The 21,300-nt window shown below is 44.5% G+C and overlaps 1 protein-coding gene across 1 annotated transcript in view; it reads left to right on the forward strand.

The window, feature by feature from the left end:
* The window catches only part of CNTLN (centlein), a 309,550-nt gene that overhangs the window by 162,867 nt on the left and 125,383 nt on the right, over positions 1-21,300 (forward strand). Inside the window, exons 12-13 of the mRNA XM_083184414.1 lie at positions 3,010-3,131; positions 7,075-7,200. Coding sequence (XP_083040540.1) covers positions 3,010-3,131; positions 7,075-7,200 — 248 coding nt within the window. The remainder of the gene's footprint in view (positions 1-3,009; positions 3,132-7,074; positions 7,201-21,300) is intronic.

The raw sequence follows: 21,300 nt of genomic DNA on the forward strand, positions 1-21,300 counted from the left end.
ATGCAGATACAAGACGTGGTATAAGACACATATCATTATAATCAGCAGAAGCTGCTTGTGCATCCTATTCATTTTGCAAAAAAGACACTGTTTAATGGAAGAAAAATTGTTATAAAGAATGCTGGTGCTAGAGTCACAGGGAGCTCATGCGTTATGTATAACGTGACTTGTATTGCATGGAGGATAGATGTTTGTGGACACATCTTTAGGACATACACTATTCAGGCTGCTAGAGATGTTAAAGAGGCTATAACATTTTTTGTATCTTGCTACTCCAATCATCCTACCCGTACTTTGACTGCAAGAAAGAATTGCCAGTAATGGTTTACACCGGCTAGAGGTTTTGATGAATTTATAAATGGGCTTGGTGCCTTTCTAATCTGCAGTGGTATTTCTAGCTATGATTATAATCCATTATTAAAATGGGTGATCTAGGCTATTAATCCATTTTCCATTATGGTTTTTATCCTGCAAAATTCACATTGGTGTTGAAGTTTATTTTTTCTTTGTGACAGTGTAGTTGGTTTTTATAAGAATAGGTTGGTGTTCAGTAACTTTTACTTTTCTTTCATAGTTTCTGTACAGTAGATGTAACTGCGCTATTAGAAGCATTTGTTGTATAGAGTGCATAAACTGTAACCCGAAATGTTTTTTATGCCTTCCTACCCCTGGTGATTAGATTTACTAAAAGTGATGGTACTTGTGTCCTAGCACGGCACCCAATTAGCACACGTACGCTAGCGTAGGGAAATCGCATTGCATGTCCCATTTTAATGCGATGCGATCTCAGTAGTTAATATGGTGTAGGACGTTAGGCAGTTCGCATAGCTGTGCTGTCAGAATAAGCGTAGGCTGCGCAAATATCGTAGTCAGTCAGAACTAGAGTAGTGTTCCCGCTCTCCCTGTCAGATGTATGATATGACAGGTGTGAATGTGTTCCTAAAACACCCCCACTATCCACGCCACCCCAAAGCGTGGCGAGCAGACGCGGAACGTGGAATACATGTAAAGTAAACCGCTGGGCTCTCTGTGCATTCCACACTTCGGGATCGGTGACTCGCTGCGCTCGCCACACTTTATAAAATCAAATCCACGCCGATGTGGATAGTGGGGGTATGGAAAGGTCAGGAAGACGCGTTCTGTGTCCCCACCGCAGGGCTGACTGCGCTCGACAATTTTCGAGGTGGCGTGGATAGTGGGGGTGTGCAATAGAATGGCATGGGTGCTTTCAAAATGAAGCACCCATTATATCTCATAGCATGGGTGGCCACACAATGAAATATAGCATCGCATTGGATCGCACAGTGTGTATGGTGCCGTGTGATTCCATGCAATATTTCATTGTATAAGCACTCTTGAGCACTTATTATTAACTAAAGGGACATCTCATCGCATCATAGCATGGGTGGCCATACAATGAAATATTGCATCGAATTGCACGGTGTGTATGGTGCCGTGCGATTCCATGCGATATTTCATTGTATAAGCACTCTTGTGCACTTAATATTAACTAAAGGGACATCTCATCGGATCGCACGTCACCATACTCGCCGTGCGATCTGATGCGATTTCAGTTCGGAGAATAGACCACTACGCTAAGAGCGTACTGGGCACCGTGCTAGCACACAAGTACCAAAGTTATTTTTGTGTAATTTCTCATTGATTCTGATTTGCTGGAACCTACATAGTTTGTTAGATGTAGTATGTACTAAAACTGTCCACTTTTATTTCTACATGTGTTTATAACTAAACTAGTGACCTGCCCCTGTTTCGCATGGTTACAACACCATTATTAGAAAAAAATGTACCCTTGCAAAGAAGGGGCAAGTCGCTAGTACAGTATATAAGTAGTATGATGTAAGTGACAGTAATATCTCAGTAACAAGAGGTTGGCTGTGACCGTACAGAGGAAATTTCCACCCCCTTTGGTATCATTAACAGAATAAGGCACCCACCCCCTGCAGGTATCCCCCCTCCCAACTTTAAGGCCTTGTGCCCAGGGTACTCATACTCTCCAGCCTCACGCTCCCTGCTGACACAGTCGGCGCCATCACCCCATCCACTCCACCCGGCGCTGTGCTCCTCCCCTTACTGGCTCCTGGCTGCTCTCCATCTCGACTACTGCTGCCGGCACTTGAGCGCTCAGCCAGCTGCAGCCAGAGGCACCACATGACTGGCATCGACCAATCAGCCACTTCCCCTTTCTTCCAGTTGTATACCAGCAGCAGCGCTGCTTCGCAGTGACTGAAATAGAAATTTTTCTCCCCCTGCCAAAAAATATTCCGGCGCCCCCCCTCAGAAAGGGGAGTGGCGATGGACTATGGGAGCTGCTGGCTGAGCTGACAGGTGACCAAGGCAGCAGTGAGCGCTGCAAATCTTATGAGTGGGGACCCAGCACAGTGCATATTTAATGAGCCGTTCCCCCACCCCATGCATATGTAATGAGCGGGACCCACTCATTACATATGAATAGGGTGGGACCCTCTCATTCAAGATGCACTACACTGGGTCCCCGCTCATTAGATATGTACAGGGCGGGACCAGCTCAGCACTCACTGCTGCCTGGGTCGCCTGTCAGTTCAGCCCATCATGGACCCCGCTGGCGCTGCTCCCCCAAGCCGCCGCGGGGTCTGCCACATATGTAGCTACACCACTGGACTGAGCGCTGGCAGCAGCCATAGAGGGAGAGTTCAGCCCACAGCTTTTACCAGTTGTCCTTACCCACTCCTTGCAGAATTTTTCTTGGACTTGATTCACTAAAATTGTTATTGCTCGGCTCCCATATGGGATAGGATGATGGTTAATCTACCCAAACCTTCTTTGGGAAATGCACTACATAATAGTGAAAACTATTCGGGATTAACGCTTCGGGGGCCTTCTTTTATACTATGTAAGGATGACTAACTTTTTGTCTCACATAAATCACAGAAATAACTTGCGCTTTCCTTTCACTTATAAAGCCAGTTATGTTAATGCATTAAAATATGATATGTCACACTGTCATTCCAGATTCAGGAAAACATAGAGGTTCGAAATGCACATGAAAAGCGTAGAGAGAGGTTGCTAACATTGCAGTCTAATTACAGAGCTCTCAAAGAGCAAATTGAACAAGATGAGGAGAACGGTTTCAGGTGAGACATGCTACGTTTTTTAAGTATGCCAATATGATGTTCCCTTTTTTTTACAAAGATATTTGATTAAGTATATATTTTTAACGTAATTAAAATTAGAATAAATTTTACACAAAAACTTAAATATTTCTCTTATGTTGTGTGCCTTTTTTTATTATTCTGTAAAAGTAGATCCATAAATTTCTGCATTGTACACTACTAAGTTTTGAGATAGGAGTTTTCACTGGTATCTGGATGCCTGGCAGTCAATGTCTAGGTCGATAGTGAATAGGTCATAACCAAAAGATTGACATGCACAAGGTTGATTTTTTGATTTCAAAGATTTTTATTATTTATCATAATGTTAGTACAGTAGTTTGGCTGAGGCCATAGTTGCAAAGGTATACACTGTACAACATTGAATACAAACGTAATTTACCATGTCTGGCTAGGTATACAAATAAGAGAAATGAACGTGGGTGTCCATCCAAACAGTAACAATTTAATTAAAGTAATCTTATAGACCATATTCTTATTCTCCTGTTGCAAGTTGTATCACAGGGAATTGATAGATTTGCAGTTTCAGTGTTACCATTAGACACCAACAGATTTTAGCATAGGTAGATAAGGTAACCGAAAAAAGTGTGTGTGTGTGTGTGGGGGGGGGGGGGGTGATAATATAAGACAGGACAAGAGACATAAGGGAAGGAGAAAAAGGGCATATAGTATTTACAAATTTGTAGGTCTTGTAAACAACTAATTATGATTCAGTGGGTTTCTCATATGAATCAAAGTAGAGGTAAATATCTCTAGACGAGGAGTAATTCACATGTAGTTGAGTTTGGACTGTGAAGAGATATAGAACAGGTTATCTAGCCTCGAAATATCAAGTTTAAAAGTAAAGGTAGGGCAGCCTGAGATATCCTTACTAGCTTGCGTAATGTAATCCAGTATATTATATGGCGTCTGAGGGAGACTCACCACCTCCTAGGCATATCAAGACTGGAATCGGACAGTGGGGAATTTCAAATGTTGGAAAAATCTCCAACATTAAGCGATGATAGGACTAGTGTTTTGTTTGTATCGTCTAATGTATTGATACAGGGTGCCCATTTCTTCAAGAATGGTTCCCGGGAAGTGATCATATTCAACATCAGTGTGCGTTTTTCACAAAGTATGAGTTGGAGGAGTCTCGAGTGCATTTCAGGCATAGATGGGACAGTGGTGATTATCCAATGAGTTAAGATAAGTTTCTTCGCTACAGTGAACATAATTGCAAGTAGCGGGATCATATGTGCGCATTTGAAGGTATGCAACCAACCATCAAAATTTAGGCATAAACAGGGTAGGGGGTCTAATGGGAAAGCTATGGAGAACATCTTATTGATGAAAGCCATTAGCTTCCGCCTAAATTTAAGGATTTTGGTGCAGGTCCATAAACAGTGTAGAAACCTGGCATCTCTCATCCTGCACTTCGGACAATCTCCTGTTGCTAATGGGGACATGTGTTTAGCTTTCGCAGGGGCAATATACAATCTGTGTATCGTCTTGAAGTGTACTTCTTGGAGGTACGCGGACTGTAGTATTTTTAAGGAGGAATTAAAATACTTAAATAGTTGATTGTGGTGAGTGATTTCTGGTATACAAAGAACAAATTCTTGAATAACAAGAAGAAGAGAGAATGTCACTTTGTGATGCACCAAAGAGAAAGGAGGAAATTAAAATATAACCTTTATTTATTATATCTTAAGAACTTTAGCGAAATTTAAAAAAAGACACAATACAAATATGTAACATAAACATAAAAAAGGATAAAGATATTCCTCAGTCCGTGGGGTCCCACTTCCTACTATTATTACAATAAATTTTTATTTTTCAAATATTTGTGTTTTGTGCACTTTTTATCTGTAAGTCAATCTGGTTACTCCAAATAGTACCAGTCAGTTGTAATTCGGTGCATGGACTTGTTAGCGGTAACACTGGGTATGCCCAATAACTTCTGACAACAACCGTCTAAATATAACATGTGGGGATAGCCATCAATTCATGGATCCACATATGATAGCGGTTAGTATATGATCAGGGGAGTGCAAATACTCTCTGTTACTGGGGTGCAAGGCCCGATAGTGCTGAGGCCCTTATAAGGGCTAAACTGTATGGGTCACTATTAGTTTAGATGGGCAAGTCAGGTAGGCGGTAGGCTAAGTGCTGTAAGCCCGGTCCGTCAGGCGGGACAGCGGGATTCGCAGTCTGCTATCTAATGCACTGCGCCCGCTAGTCGTGTCTGCCTACAGTGACGTGACCGGCTTTCTGTACAGGGTGTGGCTAAAGACTAATTATTATTAACATTATCAGCTAATGTATACGGTGCCGGAGTCAGGTATGGTACTCCGCGCTTACTCGCCACAATGTGTACTGATACACGCTACCGCCAATACCGCTAAGGAAATAAAAACAAATCAAAATGCAATCATGAGGGAGAGGGGAAGTGGGAGCACACCAAGTGGGAGCTTGGCGATGTGATGTGCACGCACTGTGTGTGGGCACCATATGTCCAGGTTGTCTTCCCAATGATGTCACAACTTCATCTCTTCATCCATTGTGTTGGTTGAGTAATGGAGGTGCTATAGAATTTCATAAAGATTCAGAGTAGTTTTTTTCTTTTTTTTTTTTTTATGAGCAGTTTATTAATGGTTGTGTATGGTAAGAGTTACTTTGAAATGTGTTTTTTTTTGCCATATTACTTTAGTTCAGTATGTAATATGCTTTTAGGATGTGAGGTTATAGATTGCATATAGTTCAATTAATAGCTAATCAGTGTTTATTCTGTAATTAAATTATACGTTTATTTGAAAACTGACTTTAAAAACTAAAATGATGGTTGATCCCTTATGAAGGTATTCCATGCAATACTGTTCACTCTAGGATTTTTTTAGGGCAGAGTGCTGCCCGCGCCCATACCCCAACCCCCCCATCTCTGAGCAGGCATCCCTCCGCCAATAACTTACAATCTTATGGTGGGGTGTGGGTAGTGGTGGCAGGGTGCACCTGGAATAGCTCACATGCCAGCAGATAGTGTAGTTCACACCGTATTTGTGTTAATAGATAGCACAGCAAGCCATTTAGCTTGTACAGTATATGTACTTTATCTAACAATGGGTAGGTGCAAAATGCCTACATTCAGATAGTTTACATCAACATTATGTCGACATGTGGACATATTCATAATCTCAGTAATGTGCATGTCCTCGTAACATTTTCCTACTATTAACAGGATACGTCTTAACCTAACGCTGACCTGAAACTGTAGGGAGGGTGCATGGACTCCTAGGAGCCGGAGAGAGGGTGCAGTGCCTCATCAGTGGAGGTGTTAGTTTGTGGAGATGAAACGCTGCTCAGCATGAGTCTAGCAGCATGTCAGCTCTTCCAGCAACATCCCGCCCCTGCCGCACTGACAGGCTGACCTCTGATAAAAGCTGAGAGCCAAAACCCGACACTCACAGCCTATCAGCGGTGGGCAGCACCAGGGCGCAGCATAATGGTCCTAATTAGGGGCAGGGTGCAGGAATGGCGGAAGAAAATGGGCAGGACACGATGCCCCTCAAAATCATCCTTGTGGGAACGCTAACAAAACGAATGTACACATGTATATTATATGTGAAAAACAAAAGATTGCTGGCTGGTTCAAAAGGGTATTGGTCATAGGGTCGACACTATGAAAGTGGACAGGCTCCGATGATCGACACAAGCATTAGGTCGACAATGGGATGGTGGACTGTCAAAAAGGTCGACATGAGTTTTTCATCTTTGTTTGTCATGTTTGGGGAAAAAATGTGTCCTATTCTGTTTCCTTAATTTAATATCATATTGAGCTCTGATTTATATGCTTGTAAATAATAAGAATAGTTAAGAAAATGTTCAATTTAAGTAATAATACATCTGAGATTTTTCTAATTTTTAACAGAAATAAAGTCCATAAGAGGCACCCCCATCGTCCTGATCCCTCTGAACTCCGACATGAAGACTCAGATGCTGTTTGGAATGAGCTTGCCCACTTTAAGAGGGAAAACAAGAAGCTGTTGGTTGAGAAGTACGTGCCTGTTTATAACATCCTAAACAACCAGTTTTAGACAGATTTACAGTTGATTTTACATAGAGCGTAGCTTAGCTGATAAAATAAAAATGTATCGCCTTGATGGAAGGAAACATTAAGCACCTGTTTGGCCAGCTTCGGGGGCAAACTATGTCCCTAACCTGGCTACACACAGCTAACGTATTAAGATCATTGGCTTCACGGGATAGGGTGTGGACACATGGGAGGTGCATGGCTAAGTGTACTGACCTCCCCTTTCTGTAACTCCAACGGTCCGGGAGATGCTGGCTGCCCACGGAGACTATGGGGGATATTCAATCGCCGTCGAGCATCTCCCGTGGGGGAGATGCTCGACGGGCCCTATTCAATGCTGTCTTCCCCGACAGCATTGAACAGGGTTTCCTGGCAGAACGAGCCCGACATCTCTAGCTGTCGGGCTCGTTCTGCCGAGAACAGCCGGGAAGTGACGAGCTGCCGGCTGCATCTCGTCACTTCCCGGCCGCAACTCGCGGCCACGCCCCCTTCTCGTCCCGCTGCAGGCGGGACATTGAATCCCGCCTGCATGTTCTCGGTCGAGCTGACAGAGAACGGGACTGGGTCACGCAGGCGAGCAAGCTCGTCTGCCGTGACCCGAAGATTGAATACCCCCCTTAGTCTGCAGTGCCGTCTCCTACACTGTGACAGGAGCCGGTTGCTGCACATAATGTTAGTGTGCCTAGTTCAGACATGATCAAATGTGTTTTCAAAATGGTCAATACCATGAGTTATTTCTATGCAGAGTGAATATGGTCTCCTTTATTTTTACACTGCATTTTAGATTTCAGTTTGAACACACTGGTCCCAAATCTAAATCTCTCTGCATGTTACATCTGTCCCACTTCCCATGCACATTGTTTTGCCCATTTTGAGAACAAATTTGTCCTATGATGAAGTCGGAATTAGGCCCATTGTACTGCACCTGGTTCATGTCACTGAGCAGGAGCCAATACCGTTGGGTCACCCATCAGGCCACTCGGATGGGGCCTGCAACCCCTTTTGATGCCCCTGTAGATGTGTCCTACTACTGCCTTGCAGCGCTTGCTGATGTGATGCACACACACACATGCCACATGAGGTTGCAGCCACAGCTTTCCTGTAGAAGCGAATAGATTGTGCATGCGTGCGTCTTGCTGCTTATGCTAAGCAGCAAGGCTGTAAGAGAATACATCTGTATATATGAAAACTACCCATTGCACACATGTCTACAGTGAATGTATATAGTTTCAACTTAAGAATTCACAGAATTAGATCTTGTTAGTAACTAAAATTATCTACTTTGACTAATAGAACCTAACACTCAGATTAGGTCATTTTAGGTTTAGTTGAAATTGAGTATGTTATTCCCTACTACATAAAACATAAAAGGAAATTCAAATTGTATGATTTATATGAACGGATAGGAATAGGTTAGAACCTAAGAACCCTGGGCTTAGTAAACATGTCAGATCTCTTTCATGAGCTGTCAATACTACTGTATATATGATTCATTGTTCTGCAGTTGTGCAAACTGGTGTTAATATTATGTTTAACACCACTGCAGCTGACTTTTGGCATTTGGAGAGCTTTTGCTTGCATGCAGCTGCGCCATCGAAACCCAATTCTGAATGCTTGTAACACTTCAACATTTCGCATCCCCATGCACTTGCTTGCCTTTCACTTCATGACTGGGCTGTTGCTGGAAGTTGTTTCCATTTCAGATGATCCTTTTATAATAGCGTTAATTGACTTGTTTGAAACATTGTTACAATAATGCTTTGTTAAAGTCACACAGCTCTTCAGTTAAACCCATTTTACAGCTAATGATAGACTGTGAACATTGCATAGCTATATGCATAATTATCTGCTCCTCTTAACAATGCTTGTGGCTGAAATGGACAAATGCACTAATTTGAACGTGTCATGGAACCCATGCTTAATAATTTGTTAAGGGTGGTTCTCAAATTTTACTCCAATTTTTATTTTTCTGTATTGAAGTCAAAACTGCAAAACTTTGTGATATAGTAGCAATACACCTCACATTTGCAGCAGAAAATAACATAAGAAAATAGCTGTATTGCATATAAAAACACCACACCTCACATAAAAATGAAAATAATGACTGGATTGAAAGGTGATGTTCCCATTGTCGGAGTACACTTTTTTTGATTAGTAGAGTCTGCTCGTCTTAAGTCTGATTACATGATCGCTTGGGAATGAACATTGTAAACAAAGGGCATATCATAATCAAACAGTTTAGCTTTTTTTCCCCTTTGAAATCATTTTCTTCAATTCGGTGACACACATGGTAAATCTGTAGCTAAATTAATACTGCACAAGTGAGAGATTGCGTTAATTAATGTGTTCTTATCTGTTGGAGTTGTCGCTCTGTATTAGCCCGTATTTTAAGCACTGCCTTGCTTCATTTTTGGAAAGAGGTGGTGAGGGGATAACCTAGGCAGCCATGCTCGTTTGATCTCCTTGATACGTACTCAGTGCAGAATGCCTCAGCTCTGTTAGTTCCCTGCCCTGTCCTGCTAATCCCAGCTGAGCTCATTATGATGTTGCCTCGCTGCTACTCTCGGAGCCAGATCTGTCCAAGCTAATTACTGCTACCAGCAGAGCTGCCTGTTAAGGGTCTGGTGTGGATCTGCTAACATGGTCCTTGGTAGTGACCTGCAAAAAGCACGAGGGAGTTTGATTCTTTCTTGCTGCGCACCGCCTGTCCTTTGGGCTTAGTGCTTATCCCCATCACACAGTTATCCTAGCTGCAGTCAGAAGAAAAGTTAGTGAAGAAAAGTCATACTTGTGAAAAAATGCTGCTCATTGCTTTGATCTCCCTTAAATCGCACAGTTTTTAAGCACAGCCCAGGAAAGTGAGAAATACTCATCCTCCTTTTTTTTTTTGCAAAAAAATTCTATGTACCCATAACTCGTTTTTAACTATATATATTTTCTTTTTTTTCTTTAATGTTTACAAATTAAATGGTTACATTGAAGCCTTGCATAAGCCACAGTGTCCTATCTAATTAAAATAATCAATGTGCAGTCCTTTATTTCTGTAGCAGGACAACCTGCTGCCTTTAAATGAATTGTTTTGATGTATTATTTATACAAAGTATTCAAACAAAGGCTGCTTGATTGGTATCTTCAACACATGTACTGTATGCATTTAAAATACATGTGTACAAGTAGGTTTGTTTATTTGCTGTATTGCAACACATTCAAGGCACTGATGTAGAAATTATTTTGTTTTCTCATCCAATATATTTAAGTTTTATGTAGTTATTAGTAGGAATTTATACATGTGCACTGGTAGCAGTGCCAGGCACAAGCATTTCTAACAAACTAGCTATCTTCCGTGGGCATTTATTCCACATGCCGGAAACAGGAAGCGCCCGCACGATCGCTCATAGTAAGGGCAGCGTGCTGGATAACGGGCGTCCGTAAATGCATTACTGCGCTGGAGTGGAAGTGACCATCCATCACTTCCGTCCATGACATAGCTGCAAAGTGTTTATTGTCGTAATCACGGCATTGTGGTTTGTAGGTAACACTGGAGGATTGGCAGTCACAACACCACTATTCTGCTAACGTTTAGCTAGAATGTTCTGTTGGACTCTGGACTTTTTATGGTTCCATATAAACTTGCCTAGTGTGGGTTAAAGTGTTGTGATGGCATTTGCAGGGTTTTGGATCAGAAGAGTTTGAAAGAGTCCTTCTCCGTCCTCTGCTGCTGGTGCCACCGGGTAAGGAGGGAGCAGGGAACGGAGGCCATCCCTGCGATCTAACACAGTTACCAGGACAGAGTGCAATGCATGTCTGATGACCTGGCGACGGCGACTGATTTCTCCTGCTGCAGGGGCGACTTATTAGGTTTAATGCGTACGGGAACGCGCATTGTATCGCACCTCTTGTCAAATACCTGCAATCTGGGCACTGTACATGCAATTTATCTCTGGAATTGCTTGACAATTGCCTGAATTGCATGTATATCGCTCAAGTGTATGGGGACCTTTAGTCATTTTATGACTCAGATGTAGCAGTACATGTCCGCACCTCTAGGTGTCACAATCTCCCTGAGATGATTTTTCAAAAGTAGGCAAGTATGAGTAACTTACAAACCATACAGGGTGCCTGGTCTCTGAGAACATTATCCTGTTGCTGACACAGCAGGAATATTATATACAGTACATGTGTTTGAGCAGAAAATGTTATTCATTTTTACTGAGAGCCATATAGTCTAAAAATGGCCCTAATCTTTGCACAACCCTCGGTGGTGGATTCTGTGTTATTTATTTTAAAGGATTTTTTCTTTAGAAAAATGTATTTAAATATTAAACACACAGTATAAATAGTTGGAGCGCAGCACATTATGCATCTCCTGATATACTCTGTGCTGCTGGTGGACCCTGCTACTGCCACTATATAACTGTGTGTTGGTTTATGCTATTTCCATTCCGCTCCTCACGTCTCTGTCATATGTAGTCACTATCATATGTACACCTGTGATCACTGACATATCATGCATGTCCTCATATAGTATCTGCTGCTGCCCCACTCCTAGGGTTCAGGGGCTGGCTGGCAAATTTCAGCCTGGGTGGCAGACATTTCCAAGTGGCCCAGCTTTTCACAGGGAATGCAATGTAAAAATTGGGGTGACAATAATTTTGGGGAATGGCTTTGTGTAAAGTGGGAGTGATTTAAGCAGCAATTAGGTGCGAGTTTCAAAATAATTTGATATCAAGATGAGTGTAAGGTTTTTTGTTTTTAACCCGTCTCCCTGTACACATTACCCCTAACCCTGCTTCCCGCACACCCTACACTACCGCTAGCCCTGCACATGGTCCCTGCACACAATATACTACCCCAGACACTGTTTCTGCTCCCTGCACACCCTACACTACTGAAAGCCTTGCTCCTGCTCCCTGCAGACACACTACACTACCGCTAGCCCTATATATGCTCCACACACACACACACACACACACACACACACTACCCCTAACCCTGATTACCCCACACACTACCCCGCCCCTAGCCCTGTACCTGCTCCCTGCACACACTACACTATCGCTAGCCTTGTCCCCATACACACACACACACACACACACACTACCCCTAACCCTTCTTTCCCCCACACACTACACTTCCGCTAGCAATGCAGTCACCTTCAGGCTGCTCCTCTGCCCCCTTTTTTGGCCTCTTGAGATTACTGGTCAAGGAATCCTGTCTCCCCATTGGTGAGCGGTGGCCATCTTTTTTGTAACCTGCTATAGGGCAGTCATTTTCAGTTAGCCCCTTCTTCTGTATATCTGTCTCCATCTAGCTAAGCAGTGGCATGGGTAGCAGGAGCATCCTCTGCCTGCGTTCTGCAGTCAGCACCCTGCCCCCCGGCCCAGCCCGCCTCTGTTCGGGACTGTAACCCTTTGACAGGGAACAACATAAAATGACCAGACTTAAATACACTGAGAGACACACCTCCACCAATCAACAAAGGGGTCAGATTTGTGCATTTCGCACACTTTCATCACCAGTGTCGGCTTCCCATTCACGGGCTGACCAGCTGTTGGCATTAAAGGGAACACACACAGCATCACACTGACCCCACAACAATATACAAATACATTTAAAAACAATACACAGTCATGAGTTAATAAGTATTTCTCCTTCCTTCCCAGGGGACACTGAATGTTGCTTACACTGGTGATAGAGTGGGTGTTAGAAGAGTCGGCACTTTAGATTCTTTTGGAGTGTGACAGGCTCCTCCCGTCTATCCACCCTCCCAGACTCCAGTCTTAGAAAAGTGCCGGAGGAGTCGGTTCCCCGGAAAGAGGTCTCCTCAGGAGGCTTGATTCTTTTCTAATTTTTTATTTTTACATACAGGCAGACATGTGGCTGCTGTCTGCCTGCAACGTGGGATCCCCTGAGCGGTCCAGTCGCCACCGCTTGCGGTGTTCTTCTATGACCACAGTCACCGGTGACACACACTGGAGGGTCCCCGTCGCAGCTGCACGCAGCTTGCCTCGGGTCTCGCGACTGACAGCCACAGACTCTCAGGGAGAGCCGGGCTGAAGAGCGCTGCGGTGCGCTGTGGCACCGGTCAGATTAGCGCACTGACCGGAGGAAAAGCTGGCGTGTTTGAATAGTCGTGCGCTGACAGCGCGCGGGAAGCCAGCCCGGAGTATTAACCCGGAAGCGGCTGCAGCGTCTGACCCAGCGCCATCTTAACCCCACGAGGCAGTACGGAGGCTGGACGGCTCTGAGAGAATCCAGGTCCTGCGCTTATCTCCACACCGCAAAACCGTGAGTGCTGCTGTTCTGCGGGTGGAAGTGTGTCGGAAGACGGTGGGGTCAGGGCTCATTGTGGGACTGGTGGCTCCTCTCCCCTATCTGTCCTGTTATCTATTCCTGTTCTATTTCTTGGTATTGTGTGAGCATGTCTGCCAAGGGTTCCTCCTCTAAGGGCTCACACAAGCTTTTTGTATGTAAGCGTTGTGAGACCCAGTTCACTCAGCATAAGAAGGGGGTTAACTTATGTGAACCCTGCTATGCTAGGTCACCCAGGGCTGAGCATTCAGGCTCTTTGCCACCCCAGGGTGATATGGTGTCCATTATGTCAGCTCTTGCAGATGAAATTGCGGAGGCCCTCAGGGGCAGGGAGATGTTTTATAATCACCTGGCTTCTGTCTCTGCAGCTGAACCCTCATGGGCCAGGGCTCTGGTCCACTCAGTTGACTCCCTGGTTAAGACGGTCCAGGTACCAAGGGAGCAGATACCCACTTTACCAAGGGTTTCAAAGAAACGTTCAATGCCAGCTCTGTTACAGGAGCTGCCAGACTCACTGGAGGATGACGACGCAGACCCTGCAGGGGATGTGTTTGTGCGGGATCCTGACCCTGACGTACAGTTTGTGGATGATCAATGTATTGATGATCCAGATGAGTTGCAGAGCATTGAGGCCCTTATATCAGCAGTTAGGATTACCCTTAATGTGGGGGAGGAGGAACCTCCCGCCCAGGTTTCCTTGTTTAGTAGGAAGAAGAAATCTTCCATTACTTTTCCCTTCCCTTCTACTTTTCCCTTCTTCTTGGAGGCCCCTTTATTGAAGGCCTGGAAGACACCTGATAGAAAATTTCAGATGTCAAAACGCTTTAACATCTATTACCCGTTTCCTCAGGAATCAAGGGTGCGGTGGGAGACTCCTCCGCCAGCGGATACGTCTGTATCACGCCTGTCCAAGAAAGCAACTTTGCCGGTCCCAATGGCTGTGGCGCTGAAAGAACCGTCTGACCGTAGGTTGGAAACAACGCTGAAATCAATTTACACCACTGCAGGGGTGCTTATTCGCCCGGCCCTGGTAAGTGCTTGGGTTAACAGAGCAGTGGAGGTATGGGCACAGGAGCTGGCTCAGGGCCTTCAATCTAACCGGCCAAGAGAGGAGTTACTCCCTTTGGAGGAGCATATCAAAGAATCTGCGATCTATCTCGGAGAGGCATCTAGGGATTCGGCAGAGTTGGCAGCAAAGATCTCTGCCTCCTCCATTTCGGCTAGACGTACTCTATGGCTCAGGTCTTGGCAGGCCGAGGCCGAGATTAAAAAAGCAGTTGAGGCCTTACCGTTTGCAGGTGATTTTTTGTTCGGACAGGAATTGGACAAGCTCATCGCCCAGGCTACCGGGGGGAAGTCAACCTTTTTGCCCTCAGCACCTCCCCCACAGAAGAGGGTTTTCTCGGGGCCATCCTTTCGAGGCTCCTTTAGGTTTCGGGGGAAAACCAGAGGCACCTCTGCATCTGGTAGAGGCAGAGGTAGAGCCATGTCCTCCTTTACCTTGTCCTCCGCCGCAGCCTCGCGGCGTCCTGAAGTTAAGCCAGCAAAAAAGCTGTTGGCATGACAGGCTTCCAGCCCACCTGGGGGACCCCAGGGTGGGCGGTCGTCTAAAGGCTTTTCGGAATCAATGGCTTCAGACTTGCAAGGACAACTGGGTACGGAGCATCGTGATACGAGGGTACGCTTTGGAGTTTGCCTTTCCACCACCCAGGAGGTTCTTCACAACAGGACTACCAGTGGATCCCTCAAAAAGAGAGGGGATTCAGAAGGCAATTCATACCCTCCTCCAATCCAGAGTAATAATTCCAGTTCCACAGGAGCAACGCGGCCTGGGGTTTTATTCAAACTTGTTCGCGGTCCCAAAACCAGACGGATCGTTACGCCCAATTCTAAACCTAAAACTCCTCAACAATTACATTCTGTATCAAAAATTCAAGATGGAGTCAATTCGTTACGTAATCGCAAGTCTGGAGCCATTGGAATTCCTGATTTCTCTCGACATAAAGGACGCTTACCTGCACGTCCCTATTTGGGAGCAGGATCAGCAGTACCTGAGATTTGCAGTACAGAACCTACATTTTCAGTTTCAAGGCCTTCCCTTTGGCCTGTCTTCGGCACCCCGGGTGTTCACGAAGATAATGGCCTGCATGGTGGAGGCACTCAGACGGCAGGGCATCACAGTGATCCCTTAGCTGGACGATCTGTTACTGAAGGCCTCTTAGGTAAAACAGTTCCAAAGGGATGCATTACACACTTGTCAGTTCCTAGTCCAGCACGGCTGGATTTTAAATTTCAAGAAGTCGCAGTTGATCCCATCTCAGAGACTGGTCTTCTTAGGACTTATCCTAGACACAGTACAAAACAGGGTTTTTCTCCCTTTGGACAAGATTCACTCGTTGCAGGATCTTGTCAGGAAGGTACTTCAGGAGCACCAGGTCTCAGTCCACCTGTGTATTCGGCTCCTTGGAAAGATGGTGGCATCTTTCGAAGCCGTACCTTTCGGTCATTTTCACTCACGACGATTCCAACTAGACCTGCTTAGCCAATGGTCGGGATCCCATTTACATCTGCGCCAGTTGGTGAGGCTTGCTCCTCATACCCGTTTGTCTCTGCAATTGTGGCTCAACAAGGAAAACTTGTTGGAAGGTCGCAGTTTTGTGGAACAAGATTGGACCATTCTCACCACAGACGCCAGCCTCAGGGGCTGGGGGATGGTGGTGCTGGGACATCAGTTCCAAAGCAGATGGTCAGCACAGGAATCCAAACTCACTATCAATGTGCTAGAGTTGCGGGCTATTCGGTTAGTGTTGGTGCAGGCCACCCCTCTTCTCGAGGGGCGAGCCATAAGGATCCAATCGGACAACGCCACGACGGTGGTTTACATCAGGAACCAGGGGGGCACACGGAGCAGAAGAGCCATGCAGGAGGTGAAGCCGATTCTGCAGTGGGCGGAACGTCACGCCAAGGCCTTTTCGGCAATTTTCATCCCCGGAGTGGAGAACTGTGAGGCCGGACTACCTCAGTCGCCAGGATCTCCACCCGGGGGAATGGGCTCTACACCCGTCGGTTTTTCACCAGCTGGTACAGAGATGGGGTCTTCCCCAAATCGACCTCATGGCCTCCAGATTGAATTGCAAACTGCTGACTTACTGTTCTTGCACCAGGGATCCAGCGGCGGCGGCAGTAGATGCCTTGTCAGCTCATGGCCTTACAGACTTGCCTACCTCTTCCCGCCATTTCCTCTCATACCATGGCTACTCAAACGGATTCGGAGGGAATCTACCACAGTCATTCTAGTGGCTCCGGACTGGCCCCGTCGAGCCTGGTACACGGATCTTCAGCGCCTGTTGGCAGACGAACCTTGGCGGCTTCCACTGCAGAAAGATCTCCTTCTGCAAGGACCATTCACTTACCTCGATTTACCGCGACTGTGTTTAACGGCGTGGCTGCTGAAACCATCCTATTGAACAAGAGGGGTATTCCGCAGGAGGTAATTCCAACTATGTTGAAGGCAAGAAAGGAGGTGACGTCTGTGCACTACCATAGAATTTGGAAGGCCTACATCCGTTGGTGCGAAAGGAAGAAGTTCCCTACTACTGCTTTTTGCCTAGCAAGGCTGCTTGGTTTTCTTCAATCAGGTTTGACTGCTGGTTTGCGGCTCGGCTCCCTGAAGGTCCAGATTTCGGCTCTGTCGGTGTTCTTTCATAGAAGATTGGCTTTACTCCCGGAGGTTCAGACCTTTCTAAACTGGGTCCTCCGTATTCAGCCGCCGGGGGTAGCCCCGACAGAGCCTTGGGATCTTCCTTTGGTTCTTGCTTTCCTACAGTCATCATCTTTTGAACCTTTGGAGTCGGTTCGTTTGCGACTACTAACCTGGAAAACAGTCTTGCTTCTGGCATTAGCGTTAGCCAGGCGAGTATCTGAGCTCCGTGCGCTCTCCTGTCAATCACCTTATTTGGTCTTTCATGAGGACAGGGCAGAACTTCGGACACGGTTGGATTTCCTGCCCAAGGTGGTCTCGGCGTACCACATGAATCAACCCATCGTGGTCCCTGCATTGTCAGGGGATTCTAGTTTGTTGGATGTGGTACGGGGATTACGCATTTACGTGGCTAGGACTGCGGAAATTCTTAAATCGGACGCTCTTTTCGTCTTTTATGACACAAGAAAAAAGGATGGCCGGCTTCAAAGCAGACGCTAGCACGCTGGATCTGCCTCACCATCAAACAAGCATATTTGGCTTCGGACAGTAGGCCTCCTTCATCAATTTCTGCCCATTCTACACGTTCCGTTGGCCCATCCTGGGCAGCAGCTAGAGGGGTCTCTATGACTCAGTTATGTAGAGCGGCCACCTGGTCCAGCTCTCAAACCTTTATTCAGTTTTACAGGTTTGATACATTTGCATCCGCGGCGTCCAGTTTTGGCCGGGCGGTTTTGCAATGTTCTCAGTGCTCTCCCACCCGTGGGGGTAGCTTTGGGACGTCCCCAGTGTAAGCAGCATTCAGTGTCCCCTGGGAAGGAAGGAGAAAACAAGAATTTGGTACTTACCGATAATTCTTTTTCTCCGAGTTCCCAGGGGACACTGAGCGCCCACCCAGCGCAGATACATTGGGTAAGTTACAGTGTGATTGGCAGTTGCGTGGATACTTTCTTTTCTACCTGTTATTACCTCCTCTCTCTGGGAGGCTTTCTGGTCTCTCTCCTCTCTGGCACAGTTTCGAAGACTGGAGTCTGGGAGGGGGGATAGAGGGGAGGAGCCTGTCACACTCCAAAAGAATGCAAATTGCCGACTCTTCTAACACCCACTCTATCCCCAGTGTAAGCAGCATTCAGTGTCCCCTGGGAACTCGGAGAAAAGGAATTATAGGTAAGTACCAAATCCTTGTTATAATAACACATGGCAAATCTGAAATAACAAATTGCAATACATGGAGTTATTTTAAAGAGCGCTTGGTGGAATGATGTTATAGTGCTTAATTGTATAAATGTGAAAAAAATGGTGACTATAAATTATGTTATTGGTCTGATGGAGGAAAGATTATAAGTGGTACCTGTGAGGGAAAAAAGGTTAGTATAAAATGTTTAAGCCCTTTTGGGGAAAACTTTTTTATTTTTATTTTTTTGTAATATGCTTTTTGGATATTGCCGGTATCGCTTTCCCTGTCTATCCCTGTAACAAAGATGGTACCTTCTTTACGCTTCTTCCGGTTCTCTGAGATGGTGTGTGGAGGGCTATTAAGCGCAAAGGCTACCTGTGTGATAGCCGTTTGCGCCGATGCTCCGTCCGTGGCGAGTGCGCCGGAAGTTGCCGGAAGTTGTTATGCGGCCGTGGAGAAGTTGAGCACGGGGACGGATGACGGCTTGCCGGGTGATTTTGCTGTGAGGTCCAACGGTTTCATACGCCAAGCGTACTTTTTCAAGGATGAATAAAACTGCCAGCTCTGTGGCTATTTATGGGGAAAAACTTTATTAGTAAAAGTGGAAGTTTCATTCCGGAAATGAGATAAAAGCGGTGGGAACCGCGTGTTTTGATACTCCTGACTCCATATTGGATTTTGATGGTTGTTGTCTGTATTTGTTCATGTTTTTTTTTTTTTTCAGAACAATTTATATTTCATTATTATGAAATCAGGGGAATATAAATATATAAAAATATAAAGTAAGTATAAAAAAGGAATATATATAAAAAATAAATAAGCAACAGGTACCACTTATAAAAATGCATTAAGTTCTATTTCAATGTTAAGGCCCAATGGCTCCAGGGTTTTCATATTAAAGATCCATTTGGTTTCAGCTCTTCTCAATTCTTTCACAAAATCCCCACCTCGCCAGTTCTCATTTATCTTTTGAATTGCTATGCATTTTAGACCAGTTGGTTTTTTTTTTGTGATTTTCAAGAAAATGATTGGAGACGCTATGAGTTGTGAGTCCTTTGATGATATTGTAAATATGCTCTGCGAACCTGATTTTTACTCTTCTCTTTGTTTGTCCGATGTATTGCAGTCCGCATTGACATTCTAATAAATAAATTACCCCTTCTGTATTGCATGAAAGGTGTTCCTGAATTTTGAAGTTTTTATTGGTTTGATTTGATTTGAAGTTGATTACTGGTTTTGTGGATGGTTTCTGATTTTTGCAAGACTTGCAATTAAAGCAGCTGAAAAAACCTTTGCTCTGGGTATTGGTGGAGTCCAATTCAGTTTTGGTGTAACTTGAAACTAGTTGTTGTTTGATGTTTTTGGCTCTGCGATATATGATTTTTGGTTTTGTGAGTAATAAAGGTAACAGTGCTGTATCTAGTTTGAGAACGTGCCAATGTTTTTGTATGAGGTTTTCCACTACTTTGAAGTTGCTTGTATATTGTGGGAAAAAGGTGAAGTTATGATCTTGATTGTTCTTTTTATGGTTATATGTTAGAAGTTCTTTCCTTTCAATTTTCTTGACATCTTCTAGTTGTTTTTGTAGGACATCTTCTTTGTAGCCTTTCATTAGAAACTGGTTCTTCATTTTTTCACTTTGGATTTGGAATATTTGGTCATCGGTGCAGTTTCTTTTAATTCTTCTGAACTGTCCTATCGGAATATTTTCAATCCATTTGTTGTGGTGATTGCTTGTCGAGGGTAAGATGTTGTTACCGCTTACTTCTTTAACATGTGTTCTTGTTTTTAGAAGCTGATATTCTATGAATATTTCCAGGTCTAGGTATATGACTTGTTTTCGGCTGTGGGTTGTGGTGAATTCTAAATTTAACAGATTTGAATTGATGTATGTGATGAAGGCTTGTAGTTGGTCTTCTGTACCTTGCCAAAGGAAAAAAACATAGTCTATATAACGATACCATTTAACTAAGTAATTACTGTGTGGGTTTGGAGACCATATGTTGTCATCTTCCCATTTTGATACAAAAAGATTAGCATAGCTTGGAGCTAGGGGGGTTCCCATAGCGGTCCCTCGCTTTTGTAAATAAAAAGTTCCATCATGCCAGAAATAATTATGTGTAAGGATGAAATTGATATTTTCCATGATGAAGATGATTTGTGCATTTTTGAGGGTTGAATTGTTGGAGAGGTAATGTCTTGTATGTTCGCATCCGATTTCATGTGCGATGCAGGTATAGAGCGATTTGACATCCGCTGTACATAATATATATTCATCTCTCCATTCAATTTCATTTAGAGCTTGTAGTATGCTAGTGGTGTCCTTGAGGTAGCTCTTCTGCTGTGTTACCAATTCTTGTAGAAAAAAAAATCTGTATATGTGGAAAGGTTGGAACTGATTGAATTTATGCCGGAAATTATCGGCCTTCCTGGGCCTGGGCCAATCCCCCAGGAAGGCCGATAATTTCCGGCATAAATTCAATCAGTTCCAACCTTTCCACATATACAGATTTTTTTCTACAAGAATTGGTAACACAGCAGAAGAGCTACCTCAAGGACACCACTAGCATACTACAAGTTCTAAATTAAATCAAATGGAGAGATGAATATATATTATGTACAGCGGATGTCAAATCGCTCTATACCTGCATCGCACATGAAATCGGATGCGAACATACAAGACATTACCTCTCCAACAATTCAACCCTCAAAAATGCACAAACCAACTTCATCATGGAAAATATCAATTTCATCCTTACACATAATTATTTCTGGCATGATGGAACTTTTTATTTACAAAAGCGAAGGACCGCTATGGGAACCCCCCTAGCTCCAAGCTATGCTAATCTTTTTGTATCAAAATGGGAAGACGACA

The sequence above is a fragment of the Crinia signifera genome, chromosome 1 (genome assembly GCF_055691185.1).
Source record: "Crinia signifera chromosome 1, ASM5569118v1, whole genome shotgun sequence".
Taxonomy (NCBI): Eukaryota; Metazoa; Chordata; class Amphibia; order Anura; family Myobatrachidae; genus Crinia; species Crinia signifera.